Consider the following 18,025-nt stretch of genomic DNA (forward strand, 5'->3'; position numbering starts at 1 on the left):
CAAATTTGAAACAGCTATTACAAACACCCACTCTCAAATACTAAGTTTCTATAGGGTGCATTGTTTGTATCTTACTAATGGATAAATTTTCCCTGAACTGCATGTTCCTTTCAAAAGAAAATGTTTACATAATGTGTTTTTGCTTGCTTGGTATTGGAAGAAAGAAAATATTTCTTATCTAGAGAAAAGAAAGTCAAGAGATGTTTTCAAAGTATCTAAACAGATAAAAAGAAGATACATATTAGGTTTCAGATAGCTCACAAAGTGCAACGTCCAAATTCAATCTTTTCTATGGTTTTGATTGTATCTAGGATATTTGTGCTTTACTTTGCCCCCATATTATAAAGTTATCATTTATATCTGAACCTGTGATGCAGGTACTCCATATTCTCATTAACGCTTGGTATTGTCAGTCATTTCCAATTTTAGCCATCGTGTGAATTTTTAATTTTGGTTATTTAGTGGTATCTTGCTGTGGTTTTAATTTGCATTTCCTTGGTGATAAGGGAAGTTGAGAACTTTGCTATATTTTCAACTTATTGCCCTTTTACATATTTTCCTCTGTGAAGTGTCTGTTCAAGTCTTTTGCTCTTTAATTGGCTTGTTCTTTCATTACTGATTTGTAGGTTTCCTTTACATATTCTGGGAAGAGCCCTTTATCAGATATATCTATTTTAAATATTTTATCCCAATCTGTGGCTTGCCTCTTCACTATTTTTTTTTCTAATTCTTTTTTTTAAGTTGAGGTATAGTTGATGTACAATATTACATAAATTTCAGGTGTACAACACAGTAATTCACAATTTTTAAGGTTATATTCCATTTATTGTTATAAAATATTGGCTATATTCCCTGTGTTGCATAATATATCCTTTTAGCTTATTTATTTAATACATAGTAGTTTGTACCTCTTAATCTCCTACCCCTAACTTGATCCTCCCCCTTTCCTCTCCCCACTGGTAACCACTAGTTTGTTCTCTGTATCTGTGAGTCTGTTCATTTTTTGTTATACAGTAAGTCACTTACATACCAATCTTCAAGTTGCAAACTTTCAAAGATGCAAACGTGCCCAGAGGAAGGACGAAGACAGACAGAGGAAGAAGTAACTGAAGAACCGAAGAGTTTCACGACGCAGGAAATGGCAAGGGGATTTTCTTTATTTGAGGAGGCACTGTTATTTTTTGAGGCACAGGAACCGAATGTAGAACGGTACACGAAGGTTGCAGCAGCCATTCAGAATGCAGTCCAGTGCTACCATGTCATCTATGGTGAGGAAAAAAGAGCTACTACCCAGACATCACTGGACCATTTTTTCAAGAGGGTAGATAGAATTGAATCCAGCAAGGAACCAGAACCTGTGCCATCAATGTTAGGCATGAGTGAAATTGCAGGTTGCCCTCCGTCCCCTATTGCTGATGATTCTTCAGCTCTGCCATCTCCCACCTCCTCTCCCTCCTCCAGTCAGTAACTCTTCTTGCCTGTTCACTCGATGCCAGCCCCTGTATGCCACCTGTTGTACTGTACTACTGTACTTTTCAAGGTACTGTACTGTAAGACTAAAAATGTTTTCTTTTTGTTTGTTATGTATTATTTGTGTGAAAAATATTATAAACCTATTACAGTACAGTACTATATAGCCAATTGTGTTAGTTGGGTACCTAAGCTAATTTAGTTGGATTTATGAACAAATTGGACTTATGAACACACTCTCGGAACAGAACTCGTTCATATATAGGGGACTTACAGTGTATTCACTAGTTTGTTTTATTTTTTAGATTCCACGTATAAGTGATATCATACAGTATTTGTCTTTCTCTGACTTTTTTCACTAGGCATAATGCCCTCCAAGTCCATTCATGTCATTGCAAATGGCAAAATTTCCTTCTTTTTTAAGCCTGAGTAGTATTCAACTGTATATATGTACCACATCTTCTATCCATTCATCTGTTGATGGACACTTAGGCTGCTTCCATATCTTGGCAACTGTAAATAATGCTGCTATGAACACTGGGGTGCATGTACATTTTTGAATTAGTGTTTTCATTTTTTTTCAGATATAGATACCCAGGGGTGGAATTGCTGGACTGCCTCTTTGCTTTCTTAAATGGAAGCTTTTGACAAACAGAAATTTTAAATTTTGATGAAGTTCAATTTCTCTTTTTTTTTTCTTTTTTAGTGATTTTTATGTCCTGTTTGAAAAAAATCTTTGTCTATCCTTGAATGTGAAGAGTTTTTCTAGAACTTTTTTCATTTCATCAGTCACATTTAGGTTAATTTTCCTGTAGGTTGTTAGGTAAGTTAATTTCTTTTCATGTTTTTCCAGTTATTCCAGCACAATTTGTTGAAAAGACTACCCTTTCCCTTTGTCAAAAATCAATTGACTATATGTAGTTCTTTTTCTGGTTTCTCTATTCTGTTCCATTGATATATTTGTCTAAATCTATGCAAGGTCATATTTTCTTCATTATTGAAGCTCAATAAGTCTTAAAGTCAGGTAGTACAAGTCCTCCAACTTTGTACTTTTTCAAAATTGTTTTGGCTATTTCAGGTCCTTTGCATTTCCATATAAAATCTGAATCAACATGTCAATTTCTACCAAAAAAAAAAAAAGCCTTCTGGGTTTTCTAAAATGGGATTGCATTTAATCTATAGATCGATTTGTGGAAACAAATTAGACAGTTTATATTTTCTCTTTATAAAGAAATCTGTAGGTAGCAGTCCAGATATGACATGTTACTCTATTGTGCTGTTTGGAACCCAGGCTCCTTTATCTTGCTAGTGAGCTATTCTTGGGCTGTCTCCTCATTAACACAATGGAGCAAGCATGTTACCTAGGGTATCAATTCTGTAATTCAGGAAAAAGGGAGAGGGAAGGCAAAGGACAAAAGGTACATGGCAGCAGAGTCCTTCATCTGTGAGGCATCTTTTCTTGAAGGCCCATCTAACACTGTATACTTAAATCTCGTTGACCTAAACTGTTTTACAGTGCCATTTTTACCTGCAAAGGAGTATGAGTAAATGTAGTTTTTGAGAAAATCCCCTAAAAATTCAAGTTATATAAAAGAGTTAGCAAAGAAGAAGAGGAAAAAGTATATCGCTGGGTAGGCAACTAGGTATCTGTACAAGTAATAAAGGTTCTTCTTCTGTAAGACTGCTAATCTCTGAGTTAAGAATGGTGGTAAAGGACCAGGTTTGGTGGAGAAGTTCATAGATAATCTACTAGATGGCTTCAAGCTATGAATTATAATATAAAATTTGAAAATTATGGGCCAGGAGTGTTTGATGTTTATAAAATAAAATGAAGACTTTTTGACATCTTGTTTAACAGCATTAAGAAAATGTCATTTATTTGTAAATGAAAGCAGAATCTGTTGCCCGAATTCAAGACTACTTCATTCCACTTTCTTCTACAGAAGAAAAGTAGTCATAAGACAGGAAATACAGCTAATTAAATAGCATATGTATTTTAATAATGCCTTAAGAGATGTGCACCTCCTGTTCAACTGAAATATGTCATTGTTTTCTATTCATTTCAAAAATGGACAGAGGAGTCTGAGTAAAGAATTATTATACATTACTATGGAGTTCAAAAATGTGCAAATAAGATGTTCAGTCATAAGCTGGCTGAGGTTTACGGGAGTGGGAAGAGAAATATTGATTTTGGTTGACAGAGTCCGCGATATGTGGGGTGATGGCGCTGCAAGGCAGATGGTAGAAACCCTTGGCATGATGGCTCCTGGACTAAGTGACTCCAAGAAACATTTTCACTTTATAGATAAAATCATACATGAACTTTCTACTTTCTTGTTAATTCATACACAATTTGCCACAGAGATACTATATACTTTCACTGACCTCTATGAAATATTTATCATTGAAATATGTTCATGGTATCTTGAAAGAGATTATACTTATTATTAGTTTACCTTAAAAGGTATAGAGAAGAAGTGATTGATATGGTCATCTACTATACTCCTACACATCAGGTTTCTCTGTTAGCCACAGGTCTGACTCTGGTTGTTTCCACTCTTCTCCGAGCAGTGTGTTAAAATCGAAAGGCTTGAAGTATTCCAGACGATGGCTAAATGCAAAGAAAAAGATGGTTGGAATTGAAATGAATTATGCATTTGTGAAAAAGCTGTCCTGAAGGGCTATTTATTTTGTTATATCTGTTATAGGACATTCTATTTTAAGAATATCAAAGGTAAGATGTATTCTACATGTACAATTTTCTCACTCTAGCAATCATTCAACTCCGAAAATATTCACCCATATCTCAAAGCACTCTCTTTTCAGTTCTGCAGATAGCTCCCTCACAGCTGAAGGGAGAAATAAAAACCAACCCTGAAAACTTGACTCATTCCATCTAGCCTTAAACAAATAATATTATACTCTTACAGATGTTTTCATATTCAAACTTTGATGATTTATATCAGTTATGTAAATAACTGTTTTTTTAAAAGTTTCAGCTCAACAGATTAAAGAACAGACTCCTTTGCCAAAGCAAGGCAGGTTTATGTAAAAGAGGGTTAATTCTAGTTGTTTTCTTTCTAGGAAAACCATTTAACCATTTAGGAAGCTTTCTATTGTGGTTTAATGAGGAGAGAAAGGTTAGCTAACGTGCTGCAATGGAACCCAGCTCTGTAGGAAATCACTCTGCCCTAGCCAATGGCATAATCATACTTTTACCTAGAGTAAGCCTCTGATAACCTATACATAGGAAGCCTGAATACAGGAATACATTAGCTTGTGAAGAGCCAGAGAAACATACCATCTTGATATGAGAGCCCTGGGTGAGTTACATCTAGATTCCTGTCCTACTCTGCCCATCTGACCAGGCTGAGCCAGTTTTAGTCAATCCAGATTAAGCAGTTAAGGATAAGAGAAAGAAAGGGAGAAAGAGGCTTTTCCAAGAAAAGCAAGGGGAAAAGGGAAAAATGCATCTGGCAGAAAAAAGTAATAAGCTAGAAGAGATAAAAAGTCAAGTACAGCGGAGTAAGAGCATGACAGGAAGGTCAAGGGAGAAGAACAGTGCAGCACTTTCCAAGGGTGAAAAGGCAGCGAAATCTGTGTACCAGAGTGCAAAGCCCACTACGATGTCTCTGTTAGGCTTTTCTAAACACGCAGACTCACAGACTATGTTGGTCACTTGAGTACGCACTATAGCGCAGGAATCTCAGCTCGCCCCAGGACAATGGCTGGCTTTCCTCCCTGAGCTGGTAGTGTTTGCAGCGGTCCATGAAGCATTCATAAGGCTGGCCAGGGCTACATTCTCCTTAAGTGACAGCTTCAGGTGCAAAGAGATCAGACTCAAAATGGGAAAGCATTGGAAATCTCCTGGCTTGTATGCCCGCTGTCCAACAGGAGACAGTATTTCTTGCAGTAACTCCCTAGGTATAGCTTCCAGGGTCCCCACAGAGAACATTACTGTTAAAGGGAAATCCCAAAGCTGTGCTGTCTCCATCTATGCTGCCTAGAAATATAGCTGACATTTTTATCCTTATGAGGTTACCAGGAGAAGAGAACTAGAGAGTTGACTTAATGTCAGATTCTCAAGCAGCAGGGGAAAGGATTTATTAACCCTTTGCTCACACCAGGAAACAAAGATGCCTCTGGCCATTTCGTTCTGAAAGGGATCATAAATAAACTTACAACCACACTTCTAAGCCAGTTGTAGTAATACTCACTAAGCAAGACTTTTCTCACACTGCCATGGCAATCTAAGTGCTCTACTGACAGCAGTGAGAGAGACTGTCCAAAGTCAGTTTGCCAAATACTCACTGAAGACCATCAGGAAACATAGAACTCTACTTGGTGCTTTTACACGTGTCTTCTTTGACCAAAAAATGTTACTACTACTCTACCAAGAATTAATTTTTAAAAACTCTTATAGTTGGGACATATTTTCATTTATTTTCTACTTACAAATCAGGTTTTTGTCCTTGCTGTAGCTCATGTGGAAGTACAGGGTAAAGAGCTTCATAGCTTCTTTTATCTTTTGATCCATGAATTGCAAATGAATTGAATTTTGTCACATTTGGTGGAAAATAACTCCAAGGAAGATAAGCTCTACCTTCCCATTTTGTCTCTCCTCTGCACGCTTTGAATGATAGATCAAGTTCTTGCTACAGAAACAACATGTGAAACACAAAAGGTAAATTCATATTTATAATATAATAACACTTAAATATGTATATATTAACATTAAAAAATCTATCTATCTTATACACTTAAGAATTTTGTCTCATATTTTTATTTACTTACTTTCCACACATTTCTTTTTCCAGAGAGTAAAAGCACCAAATGCTGTCCATGGCTGTCAAAATTAAAATTCTTCATGAGTGTTTGAAATAAACATTATTTTCTTCACTATCCTTCATATCTGCCATGTGTATGCTTGTAACTAAATTTCCAAATAATTAAAAGACGCAATATGAATATTGGATAATTACAGGGACAGCCAGCGTGTTCAGTTACTTAAAAATAGCTTCTTTGGGTTTAACACTTTCCAGGCAATTGCCGTCAAATGCATAAAACTACACATGTTCAGACTCCTTTTTATATTCTTTAAATAGGAAACTATATGAAATACTTCAATTGGTTAGATGGTCCAAAGTATGCAAAAGGGGTGGGGTATCTGGAGTTCATAATAAAACTCATTTCAAAAATGAAAGTATCCTAAGGGAAGCTGGCACCAATTTCCAGGTCAAAATCCAACAAACATATTAAAGGTTATTTCTATAAGAAAACTGTATTGAAGCTCATTAGGAAGATGGAAGATAAAAATATAGATTGTCTAAAACTACTTAACAGGTTGAAGACTTTAATTTGTAACTATTTTCTCACACAACAGTCCTCGACCTATCTGCCTGCTGTGTTTTCCTGCTTTCAACCATTAGTTCTGACACTGATGTCACATCTTCAAGGAGAAGCACAACATACTCCCAAAAGAAAATTCTAATAAGAGAGCATAATTGGGATTATCCATGTCAGTAAGAATCAAAAGATTTCAAATAGTTACATGAAGCAAATTTACGGTCTCTGGAAAAGACTATATCTAAACATTCTGACACAGATGGTCTGTTGGGAGCTTTTCACAAAGGATTTCCTTCAAGAAACTAGTCTAACAGAAAACAAGTATTCTTTTCCATTTAAAAGTTCTCTGGGGCTTCCCTGGTGGCGCAGTGGTTGAGAATCCGCCTGCCGATGCAGAGGACACGGGTTCGGGCCCCGGTCCGGGAGGATCCCACATGCCGCGGAGTGGCTGGGCCCGTGAGCTATGGCCGCTGAGCCTGCGCGTCCGGAGCCTGTGCTCCGCAACGGGAGAGGCCACAACAGTGAGAGGCCCGCGTACCAAAAAAAAAAAAAAAAAAAAAAAAAGTTCTCTGCTTTTTTTTATTGTTATTATGCAACCTTAAGAATATCCTAAGAACAATAAAAGTTCTTAAAAATTCAAACAAACATATTCAAGTTGCTTTCCTAGAGGTTAACTGTCACAGGAGTTAATTGCCTGAAGCAAAACCATGATTCTTGATAATTAACTGTCCTAATGTATCTAAAAACAAACTTTTAGAATTTATTAATTTTATACATTATGGTTATTGAATAATTTCCTAACAAAACATAATCTAATTAGCTGATGTATCTTATGCTAAGTCATCACTTTATAAAAATAAACTGATATTATCATCTAAAAATTTAAACTAAGGATGTAACTTTAGAATTCTAGCAGATCCAAGTTCTTGACTATCTTCTAGACAAGTTATAAACCTATTTGCCTTAGCTTCCTCACGTGTATGGTGAAATTTTCTTACCTCACATTACAGTTTATGAGAATTAATCATATATTTCAAAAAAAGATTTTGGCATGTTAGTTGAAGGGTAACAAAGATATATAATTACTCTTCTGAAATATATAATTGTGAACAGCTATATTTTCCACACTAGCATTAGCAAGAAATCAAAATAAGGGAGAAGAAAATGATATCTAAAATCTCATTGAAATCAATTGTTCGGGACTCTGCTCAGTCTACAAAAGGACAAAGGCTACTAGATAACAGATGCTGAGAAGTATTTAAATGTCATTTTAAATGAGTAATGGAAATATAAAGAAATATTTCATTTCTAAATATTAACTTAAAATTTCTTATAATTTAGATAACAGGTAGGTATAAATTTACTTTTTGACTTCTACAGGAAAAAAACTGCCAACCAGGTAGAGAGTTCCTAAGGACCAGTTAAATTTGTGCAGAGAGAGTCCAAGGTTAATATTTTTCATAAGTCTAGGAAAAGCCATATGTGATTTAGTTTTTATCCTTGGCACTGAACATAAAGTGACAAAGTATACACTCAGTAAATGAATGATAAATAAAGGAAGGAATACATGAATACATAATTATGTAATATATAAAATTAAGGTTTAATCTAGTTATTAAAAGAATCCCCTAAAAGAAACATTTTCATAAAGTAGTTCAATTCGTTATACCTATATGCCTCCCTTTATTTCTAAATAGCTAATATATAACAATGCAAATTTACAGAGTAAATAATGAATATGCCTCCCTTTATTTCTAAATAGCTAATATATAACAATGCAAATTTACAGAGTAAGTAATGAAAGAGTTTTATAAGAATTTTCATTTTGCAAAAAAACCTTCAAATTTATTAGAAAACCAACTACATTAGTGAATTGAAAATAGTATCAATATAATATTTTCAAAACCTTATATATTCTACATTATACATTTAGTTGAAAATAAGGAATTATATATAATTCAGATTAATTCAAATTAGCATTCTGAGTAGTTAACTAGAATTAGTGAGCTTTTACTATATCCATGATTTATAATTAGAAAATAATGTGTTCAAAATATATAGTAGTGAGTTAGAAGAAATATTTTATACTTACGGACAAAGTTCAACTTCTAAATACTGTTCAGTTATGTCATTCAAGAAAAATGCTTCCACAACTTTTGAAAACAGAGATATGACATATTGAGAAACTTAATTTTGCTTCAACAATAAATAATTTGTTTATACCTTTAGAATATAAAGTGAATTAATGCATTATTTTTAATTAAAGCTATATCACCACTAGGAAAAGGGGAAAATAAAATAAATAGACATTGCCTGGAAGAAAAAAATACATAGAAAATAAATCATCATTTTTTCCCCATATCAGATTGCCATAAAATAAAAATATTAATGAAGCCTAGTGTTGGTGAGGTTGTAAAGAAATGAACATATCACACAGACTCTGAGCTAGTTATCTTCTTCTAGGAATTTATCCTAAGGAAATAATCACACAACTGAAAAAGAAGTAAGATGCTATTCATCAAAGTACAATATTACTCAAAAAGAAATGGTCTAAATTGTTATCTCCTGTTATATAAATAAATATCGTATTATATAGGAGACCTGTTAAATAAATTATGGAATCTGTGTATTCCATGTAATAGAATATAATGCAGTCATTAAAATAAAATATACAGTCAAATATTTTTTGATATAGGAAGATATCCATGATATTTGGTAAGTAGGCTGCAGAGCAATAACCAAATGCACATGAAACAAAAATGTGCACGTATGCCTGTGCTTCGATGCCTGCAAAACATGCACAAGAATGTTATGGTTGGTTATCTCTGACAGGTGGAATACAGGTGAGTGATTTTTCTTTATAATTTCCTGAAATTTTCTGAGCATGTTTATTTAAAACACTGTATAATTATAAAAATGACAAGTTTCTTTTAAATTATTAAAAGAACATAAACATATATGTAAGTAAAAAGTCAAAGTCCTTTTCTTCCCAATTTGCTCTAAAACCTATCAGACTTTTTCTGTCCTTCCATAATCTATTTTACCTGTATAGATTAAAAAAAAATATGGAATTATTTTCTGATTACATCTTGCTTTTTTCACACACACACACACACACACAAACTGTACAGCATATAGATACCTAATTCTTTTTAATTACTGCATAGTATTCTTCTATAGAATGTTATGATTTATTCACATAATTCTTTATTGACAGACATTTAGGTTGTTTCTAGTTTTCCATGTGTTATTTTTATAATAATAAAATATCTAAGATATAGATATAGCCCCATCAACAACTCAGAGTCTTACTGTTCCTTTTAAAGTCTTTTACCTATGGCAAGGATGGTAGGATGAAGAAGAGATAATAAATGAGAGAAATATTTAGGAGGTGAAACTGACAGGACTTAACAAATAAATTCAAATATGGAGAGTGAGAGAGAAGGATATCTTGGAAAGATCTCACATTTCTACATTTGGTGATTCGATGTATTATAGTGCTGTTGACTGAGATTGGGCAATTAGTGAAAGAAGCAAGTTTATGAGAGAAGTGGATGAGTTGAGTTTAGGACTTGTTGAGTTTGGTGTCTATAGTACCTCCAGTAGATAACTCACATTAGTGTGTACACCAAAAGGAAGCTGGTATATACGAGTTCTGTAACAATAAAAGACAACATATGTTTAACATATGATAGATTAACACTGACAAAATGCATACTATATAGATGGCATAGAGAAAGTAGATGTTACTATGGACTAGAAGAGTCATCAAAGGTTTCTTTGAAGAAATGAAACCTGAGTTAGACCTTGAACGATGTACATTAGAAGCAGGGGGACTTCAATGAGAAAAGGTACATGAGTGAGAATATGCACGAATGAGACTACCAGCCTTTTGGAAGTCAAGAACTTTTGGTTTAATTTGATAGCTTGATTCAGGAGTACCCTGGAAGCTTATGGGAAGGGTTTGAACCTTATCTTAGGGACAGTAATGATTTGTAATCTAGGAAATGGCATCATAAAGATTATTTAAGAAAGATAAGTTTGGTGGCTTAATTAGGATTCATTAGAAGGTGATCATACAGCAAACCTGAAAGTGGAATTTCATGGCCGGTCTTTTAGCCCTCACTTAATGTGTGAGATTACTTGCCAGTATAAAATAAAAACTACATTTCATGTTTAAGTTAATGGTGTTTTCATAATAAGTGAAACACCCCAAAGCTTCCATAAAGAAGGTTTATAAGGTTAAAGTGGCAATTTGAAGATACTTAAAAACAAAATAAATGCTGAACTCTTCTTAGAATAGGTAACAGAAGTAAAGGAAGGAAATATAGCAGCAATTTAAAAATCTGGATTTGTAATTGCCATTTTTCACTGTTCTATAGTTGAAGTCACATAGGTAACGTGAAAAAGTCAAGAGTGCGAGATTGGTAGGAAATATCAGAAACTGCACATGTCAGTTGCTCAGAAGCACTCACTTCCTTACAGCAAGATAAAATAATAGTTCTATGAGAGGTTATTATAAAAAGATTTATGTCTGCAATAAAATACAGTACTTCTACTTACCTTCATAATCCCACAGTTCATTGAAAGGCTTTCCCGGTTCTCCTAGTGGGGCTGGAGGATCATTGAAAAATGGAGCTCTAACTTCCATCATCACTCCTCTATCACCTGGATTCAGCCTGACAAACACTGGCTCATGCTTCACTGGAAAACCATCCCAACTGTGTTCAATTTTAAAATCCATTTGAAGACTCTAATGGGAAAAAATATTAAAAAAAAACTCTTTAACAATTTACAAATGTTTCCTTTAGAAAGAAATGAAAATTTCAAAGCCAAATTTCAAAGGCAAGAAGGCAGTAGAGTGACAAGAACAAGGTTCTGAGAGTCAAAAGGCCATTTGTGTTATGGTAAATCATGGACATGGAGTTCTATTATAAAATAGGTAGTTGGATCCTAAAAGCTTTAAGACATTAAGTCTAGATCCACCTCGAGTTACCTACTAAAGAGTGTATCAAAATAGTTTTTAAGAACTGTAAGTAAATCCACTGCAAACTGTTCATGTATTTAACAACTAAGCACTATGAGTTTATATGCCATCTTTTGTCTTATTGTAAAATGTGCAGATGAATTACTGGATCCCCTGGGAATCAAGATCTTTATAGTAAAATTCAATTTGATTTTTCAAAGTCTCTATAAATGAGTGCAAGCATTGCTGTTAACACCAGTTCTTTTGGTTAAAACTCTTTTCTTTTTGGGGTGGGAGAGTAGGGGGCTTCAACCATTTGAAGGCAGGCAGAGTTTAATATTGTCTTCCCTAGTCTCAGGGTATGGTTTTTCTTAGACTTTTCCATTTTTGATATTTCAAGTGTTAAATGACCATTTGCTCGGTTAATCCCTTTTCTCCAATTGAAATATGGGAACAAAATCTGCTATCATTTAATCTTTGAAATAGACTAAGTACATCTGATGCAAGCAGTATTTGCATTTCAAATTGTTACTCTCAGGATTAAATGGAAGGACATAGTATTATATTAATAAAATTATGTTTTGTTGAACACTATGGATCAAACATTTTCTAAACATTATCTCATTTAATTTCACAAAAACTTGTAGAGGAACTATTATTATCCTCATTACAAACAAAGAAACAGACTTGTCCAAGGTCAAATAGCTAATAAATCAAGAAACTGAACCAATGTCAGCCATGCTTTCCCAGATGAAGACATTTCAGGAATCTGCAAACAGATAAAAACCTTATTTTGGGAATAATGGATTCCCCTAAATTATACTAGGTCCTTACGTCTTTTCCAAAAGATAAACTTGATTATAAATGATGGTATTTCCAGACTAATTTTGCTTACCTGAAGTCACTGAATGCATTTCCTTGCTTCATGTTATTTTTATTGCAAGTAATAAAGTTTTACATTTTGAATAAATTTATTTCTTAACATTTTTTTCAGGTTTATTGACATATAACTGACAAAAATTATATATATTTAAGGTATACAATGTGATGGCTTCATAAAAGTATACTTCAATAAATTTATTTCAACAAATATGTACTGAATACCTACTATGTGCCCAGCACTGGGAGATCCAAATACGTAAGTTCTGTGTCACATACAGAATCCAAGATCTCCAAAAACCTTTTTGTAAAGTATGTAGCTTTTCTCAGTTTTCACTATATGCTAAGAAATTTTAATAGATAACTTCTAAAATTAAAAAATAGTTCTTGTATTGCAACCCATTTGCAACTAACAGCATTTCAGAAGAGGATGTGTTCCGCAATTTATATTCTTCATCACTGAAATAAGCTCAGTTAGTGATAAGACTGTATAAACTGATTCTGACTTATGTGGAATTGAGTCCTGATTTGCCTGGAATAAAATACCTCAAAAATAAATTTATTTTCTTTAGTTGAAATATCAAGGCACATTCTTCAAAATAAATATATCACCCTCTACTACAAATTTTGGTATGTAAGTACCCTCTTGCAGCATATAGGAAGAAATAAGAATAAATCAAGATGTTAGAAATGCTGATTAAATCTGATTCTGGCACCAATATGCTATGCTCCTAACTTAGGGCTTGACAATTCTTGACAATCCTGGGAAAATATAGCTCAGTGACTAGGAAGTTTTGGTTGATTCACTAATTCTCCATGCAACCAGCATATCCACAAAAAAATGCTGCACACATTAAAGGGATCCCTATCCTAATCAGTGGGTTTCCACCATGGAATTTTCAACTCCCAGTTCTTTTAGGCCATCGTCTCTATGTCTAAATGGAATTAAACCATATGCAGTGATGTGCTCCTAAAAATGGCCTGTCATTTCCATGCACACATGATGGGTCATGGTCAGAGTATGGCTTCAAATTGCTTCAAAATGTAATCTTAACTGGACGATAAGAAGAGATAAATGATAAAAGCAGAGCTACTCTTGTTGGCAGTATAAGGTACTGAAAACCTAAGTCTTTCTGGTTCTTTCTGCCTTTTCTCCTAAGATTTCTTTGAATATTGCCTGGAAATTACTGCAAGAAATATCAGCTAGACTTCCACTAGTAGGGAAGAGTGCCATGGCTGACATGCCCAAGGGTAGAATATAATTTTGGCTTTTTGCATAAAATGACCTTAGTTTCTTATCAGAACAAATTTATTAATTTGCTTAAAGAACACTCACGTCAATCTAAGCATGCATAATATAACAAAATCAACCTAAAAATTATAGGCCTGCTCACTAGTTTACGATCTAATCTAAAGATAACATGGACGCAGAGACAATTGATTTTCAGCTCCCTGGGGACACTTAGGATTGTGGAGGCTTAACCCCCACTACCTTTCAATTTTCATTGTTTGCACACGTGCTCATATGAAGTAGAGACAATTCATTTATTAATGTCTTTCACAACCTGGGCTAGTGGGCATCCATGCAGCATTCCATTCCCTGTCATTCTCTATTGCCCATACACTGCTGTTTTGATTCACAGCACTTACACTACATGACATGTTGTACTTGTTTTATTTTCTTTGCATCCCTAGCTAGAATGCCTGTAAGTAACAGGAACTTATTATTTATTTGTGGAGTGAATAACTGTTCTAGTCTCTGGATCTAAAATTTCATGATTCTAAGATTTTATGCAGGAGAAATCAACTGTTAGTGGTATCACTATCTCTTTCAACACTATATACTAGAACAATGGCAAATAACTAAGATAAGACATCATATCTAGAAATTTCCTCTCAAATTAGTTTATCAAAGGTTTATTAGCTACTCACTTTGTTTTGGGCACCATAGCAGGTACTGGAGAAATAAAGTGTAAGAAAGTCTATGGGGAGTTGGGGATGATTCTCACATAGCTAATCAACCAGGACTCATGTCCTAACCGACCAGATCCATTAGCAGTTGGTTCATTTTGCACTCCAATTTAATAAAGTTGGATCCCTACACCAAACTAAGCTTTAAATGAATCAAAGATATAAACATAAAAATCAAACCAAATAAAATCAAGAAAGTAAAAATCAGGAGGTTGTTTTTAAAAGATGATCTTAGAGCAGAAAAAGACTTTTAAGATATAATCCCAAACCCAGAAGACATTAAAAAAAAAAAACTGATACATTTGGCTATATAAACTTTTTTTTTTTTTTTTTTGCGGTACGCGGGCCTCTCACTGTTGTGGCCTCTCTCGTTGTGGAGCACAGGCTCCGGACGCGCAGGCTCAGTGGCTATGGCTCACGGGCCCAGCCGCTCCGTGGCATGTGGGATCTTCCCGGACCGGGGTACGAACCCGTGTCCCCTGCATCGGCAGGCGGACTCTTAATCACTGCGCCACCAGAGAAGCCCTAAACATTTTTTAAGAAAAGCAAAAATCTGCCTTCCTCCACCAAAAAAACCCGATTACAAAATCAAAGACAGTTTGGGAAAAAATATCTGCAACTCATAGTTCAGACAAATAACTCAGTTCTTTAATGTTTAAAGGGCTCCTAGAAATCAATAATGAAAAGCCCATCCCAACAAAAAAATGGGTAAAGTTATGAATAGCCAGCTCACAGAAAGAAAATGCAAAATGTTCGGTCTCATTAATAATGATAGAAATGCAAATTAAACAACAATAAATTAGTATTTTTCCCTTAGATTGTCAAGAATCAGAAAGTTTGATAAAATGCTGTGATAATGAGGACGCTGAGAAACAATCAATATATTGCTGTTGGGGCATAACTGGCACAGACTCTGTCAAGAGCAATCCCTCAATATCTATCAAAACAAAAAATGTAAATGACCTCTGACTCAACAATTCTAGTTCTAGGAGTTATTATACCTGTACATATTCAAAAAGACATAAGTTAAAAGATATCCACTGAAATATTGTTTAGAATAACAAAATATTGTAAGCAACTTAAATACCTGTCAGTAGAGAACTAGTAAATAAATTATGCTATATCTTACAATGAAATACCACACAGCTGTTAAAAAGAGTGAGGCAGCTCCATATATACAACTAAAATATATTAGATGCAAAAAGCAAGGTGCAAAAAGTATACATTTACTTAATAAAAAGGAAGACTATTTGCATATATGCTTGTGAATGCATATACTATCTCAAGAAGCATATACAAGAAACCAGTGTAGCAGTGGTTGCCTCTTTGGAGGGGATTATCTGCCTGAGAAAGCTGAGGAAGCAAGATTTACTTTCAACTGTATCAGTTTTTTTTTTAATATATTTGAATTTTATACTATGATAGACATGCATTTATTCAAAACTAAATTATTAAAGATATGCTTTGAAGTCTAATTTTAAGCTGGATCTCTCAAACAGTATAGTGACGACCTCTTTTCTCCCTTATGTTATATATGCTGAACATTTCTAAAAAGTCAGAATGAATATTAGGAATATTATTAAAAGAATATATTCATTCAAGGTGAACACCATTCTATTATACAATTTTTATGTTGGCTGTGTAAACTTTCTTAAAAAGAATGTTTATTATTAATCTGTACTTTTCCACATTTTAACTTCTATTCTTCAAATTATTCTTTCATCAAAAAAAGTCGAAAATAATTATTTTCATGCTTTACTTGTACTATGGGAAAACCTTAAAAGGAAATGAAGGAAGAAAAATGAGACGGAACCCTGGAGCATCAAGAGCCTAGAGAGGAAAAAAAAAAAAAATTCCACAAAGGTTAAAAGAAGGAAGTTATGGAAAATGTGTTTTCTCACCTGAACGTTTTGTGAGGAAAATTTCCAAATATTCTATTCACGAACTTTTGTTTTCAGTTTTCTACAAAAATGATTTTTTTTCAGTTTGCATCTTCCCCGCCCCCACTCCCCGTCTCCCGCGTCCATTTAAGAGAGAAACGGAGAAAGGAGGAAGTCAGCCCGAAAGTGGGAGGAAACTGTGCCGCCAGGAGAAGCAGCTGAAAAATAAGTTGCAAGAGAAAAAGCCAACAAGACTAGGAGAAGGTGGGAGGAACGACAGAGTGGAGAAAGCGTTGACAAGGAGGGAACACAGACCAGGAGTCTCTTCTCGGGCCAACACTCGCTCGCTCCCTGCGGCCGAGGTCATGCGGCTCCGCCCCGCAGCCCGCACGCTCTGGGGGAGGGACTTGGCGGACTGAAGCACAGAGACCTGTTGAAGGACCACCGCTGGTCCTTAAAGTCTGAAGACTTAAAAGTCTGAAGACTTTTAATCGTTCCACAGAAGTTTGAGCGGTTTTCTAGAGGAAGATGGAAGGGTAACTCAGCAATATTTAAAATTGTTGCACAATTTAAAAATCAACTGTAAATCATAAGATTACAATAGAACACGTCCGGCAATAATTCACTTAATGTAACTAAAGGCTAACTGGCTATATAAGCAAAAATTGTAAATTATATTACACTAGCTGTAAATAATATTATCCTAGCTGCAAATTATATTATCCTGCTGGGAGGTATAAACATAGTGGTCAACGATTCTAACATTGGCACCAGAGTGCCTGGGTTCAAATAGAAATTCAGGCACTTTCCAACTGCGATCATCAGCAAGTTATTGTAAAAGGGATTTAAAAATAGCAACTACCTTACAAGGTTTTGTGAGGATTAAATGAGTTAATATACATACAAAGTATTTAGAACAGTGCCTAGGGCATAGTAAGTACTAAAAAAAAAGATTATTATTATTAAAGTATATAGATTTGCCTAAAGAAAACATTTTTCTGCTCAAATCATTAAAATTACCTGTTTCTGAGGTGGTTTTCTTATAGAAAAATAGACTTTCAGACAGGATAGTCTGACCCTTGAGATCATGGAATATGGTTAAGTGCTCTGGAGATATGGTTCTGGTTGCTTCAGTCTTAACTATCCTACCAGTTTCGGCATCTATCAGCCTATTTTCTTTTTTTAATAGATCTTTATTGGAGTATAATTGCTTCACAATACTGTGTTAGTTTCTGTTGTACACCAAAGTGAATCAGCCATATGCATACATATGTCCCCATATCCACTCCCTCCTGAGCCTCCCTACCATCCTCCCTATCCCAACCCTCTAGGTCATCGCAAAGCACGGAGCTAATCTCCCTGTGCTATGGGGCTGCTTCCCACTAGCTATCTATTTTACATTTGGTAGTGTGTATATGTCCATGCTACTCTCACTTCGCCCCAGCTTCCCCCTCCCACCCCCTGTCCTCAAGTCCATTCTCTATGTCTACATCTTTATTCCTGTCCTGCAACT

The 18,025-nt window shown here is 34.7% G+C and overlaps 1 protein-coding gene across 6 annotated transcripts in view; it reads right to left on the reverse strand.

The window, feature by feature from the left end:
• Nucleotides 1-18,025, reverse strand: part of LOC309793142 (UPF0462 protein C4orf33) — a 60,949-nt gene that overhangs the window by 38,976 nt on the left and 3,948 nt on the right. For 2 of the 6 annotated variants that reach the window (XM_082603459.1, XM_082603460.1), the window contains exons 2-6: nucleotides 11,380-11,569; nucleotides 8,909-8,969; nucleotides 6,265-6,316; nucleotides 5,926-6,125; nucleotides 2,867-4,081 (exon numbers count right to left, since the gene is read on the reverse strand). In XM_082603459.1, the coding sequence (XP_082459585.1) occupies nucleotides 3,976-4,081; nucleotides 5,926-6,125; nucleotides 6,265-6,316; nucleotides 8,909-8,969; nucleotides 11,380-11,560 (600 nt within the window). In that variant the 5' untranslated portion in view covers nucleotides 11,561-11,569 and the 3' untranslated portion in view covers nucleotides 2,867-3,975. Of the gene's footprint in view, nucleotides 1-480; nucleotides 1,264-2,866; nucleotides 4,082-5,925; nucleotides 6,126-6,264; nucleotides 6,317-8,908; nucleotides 8,970-11,379; nucleotides 11,570-16,533; nucleotides 16,595-16,827; nucleotides 16,904-18,025 lie in introns of those variants that run through there. The other 4 variants (XM_082603457.1, XM_082603456.1, XM_082603458.1 and 1 more) reach the window with 4 other exon arrangements.

The sequence above is a fragment of the Mesoplodon mirus genome, assembly GCF_964341445.2.
Source record: "Mesoplodon mirus genome assembly, chromosome: 2".
NCBI classification, from domain to species: domain Eukaryota; kingdom Metazoa; phylum Chordata; class Mammalia; order Artiodactyla; family Ziphiidae; genus Mesoplodon; species Mesoplodon mirus.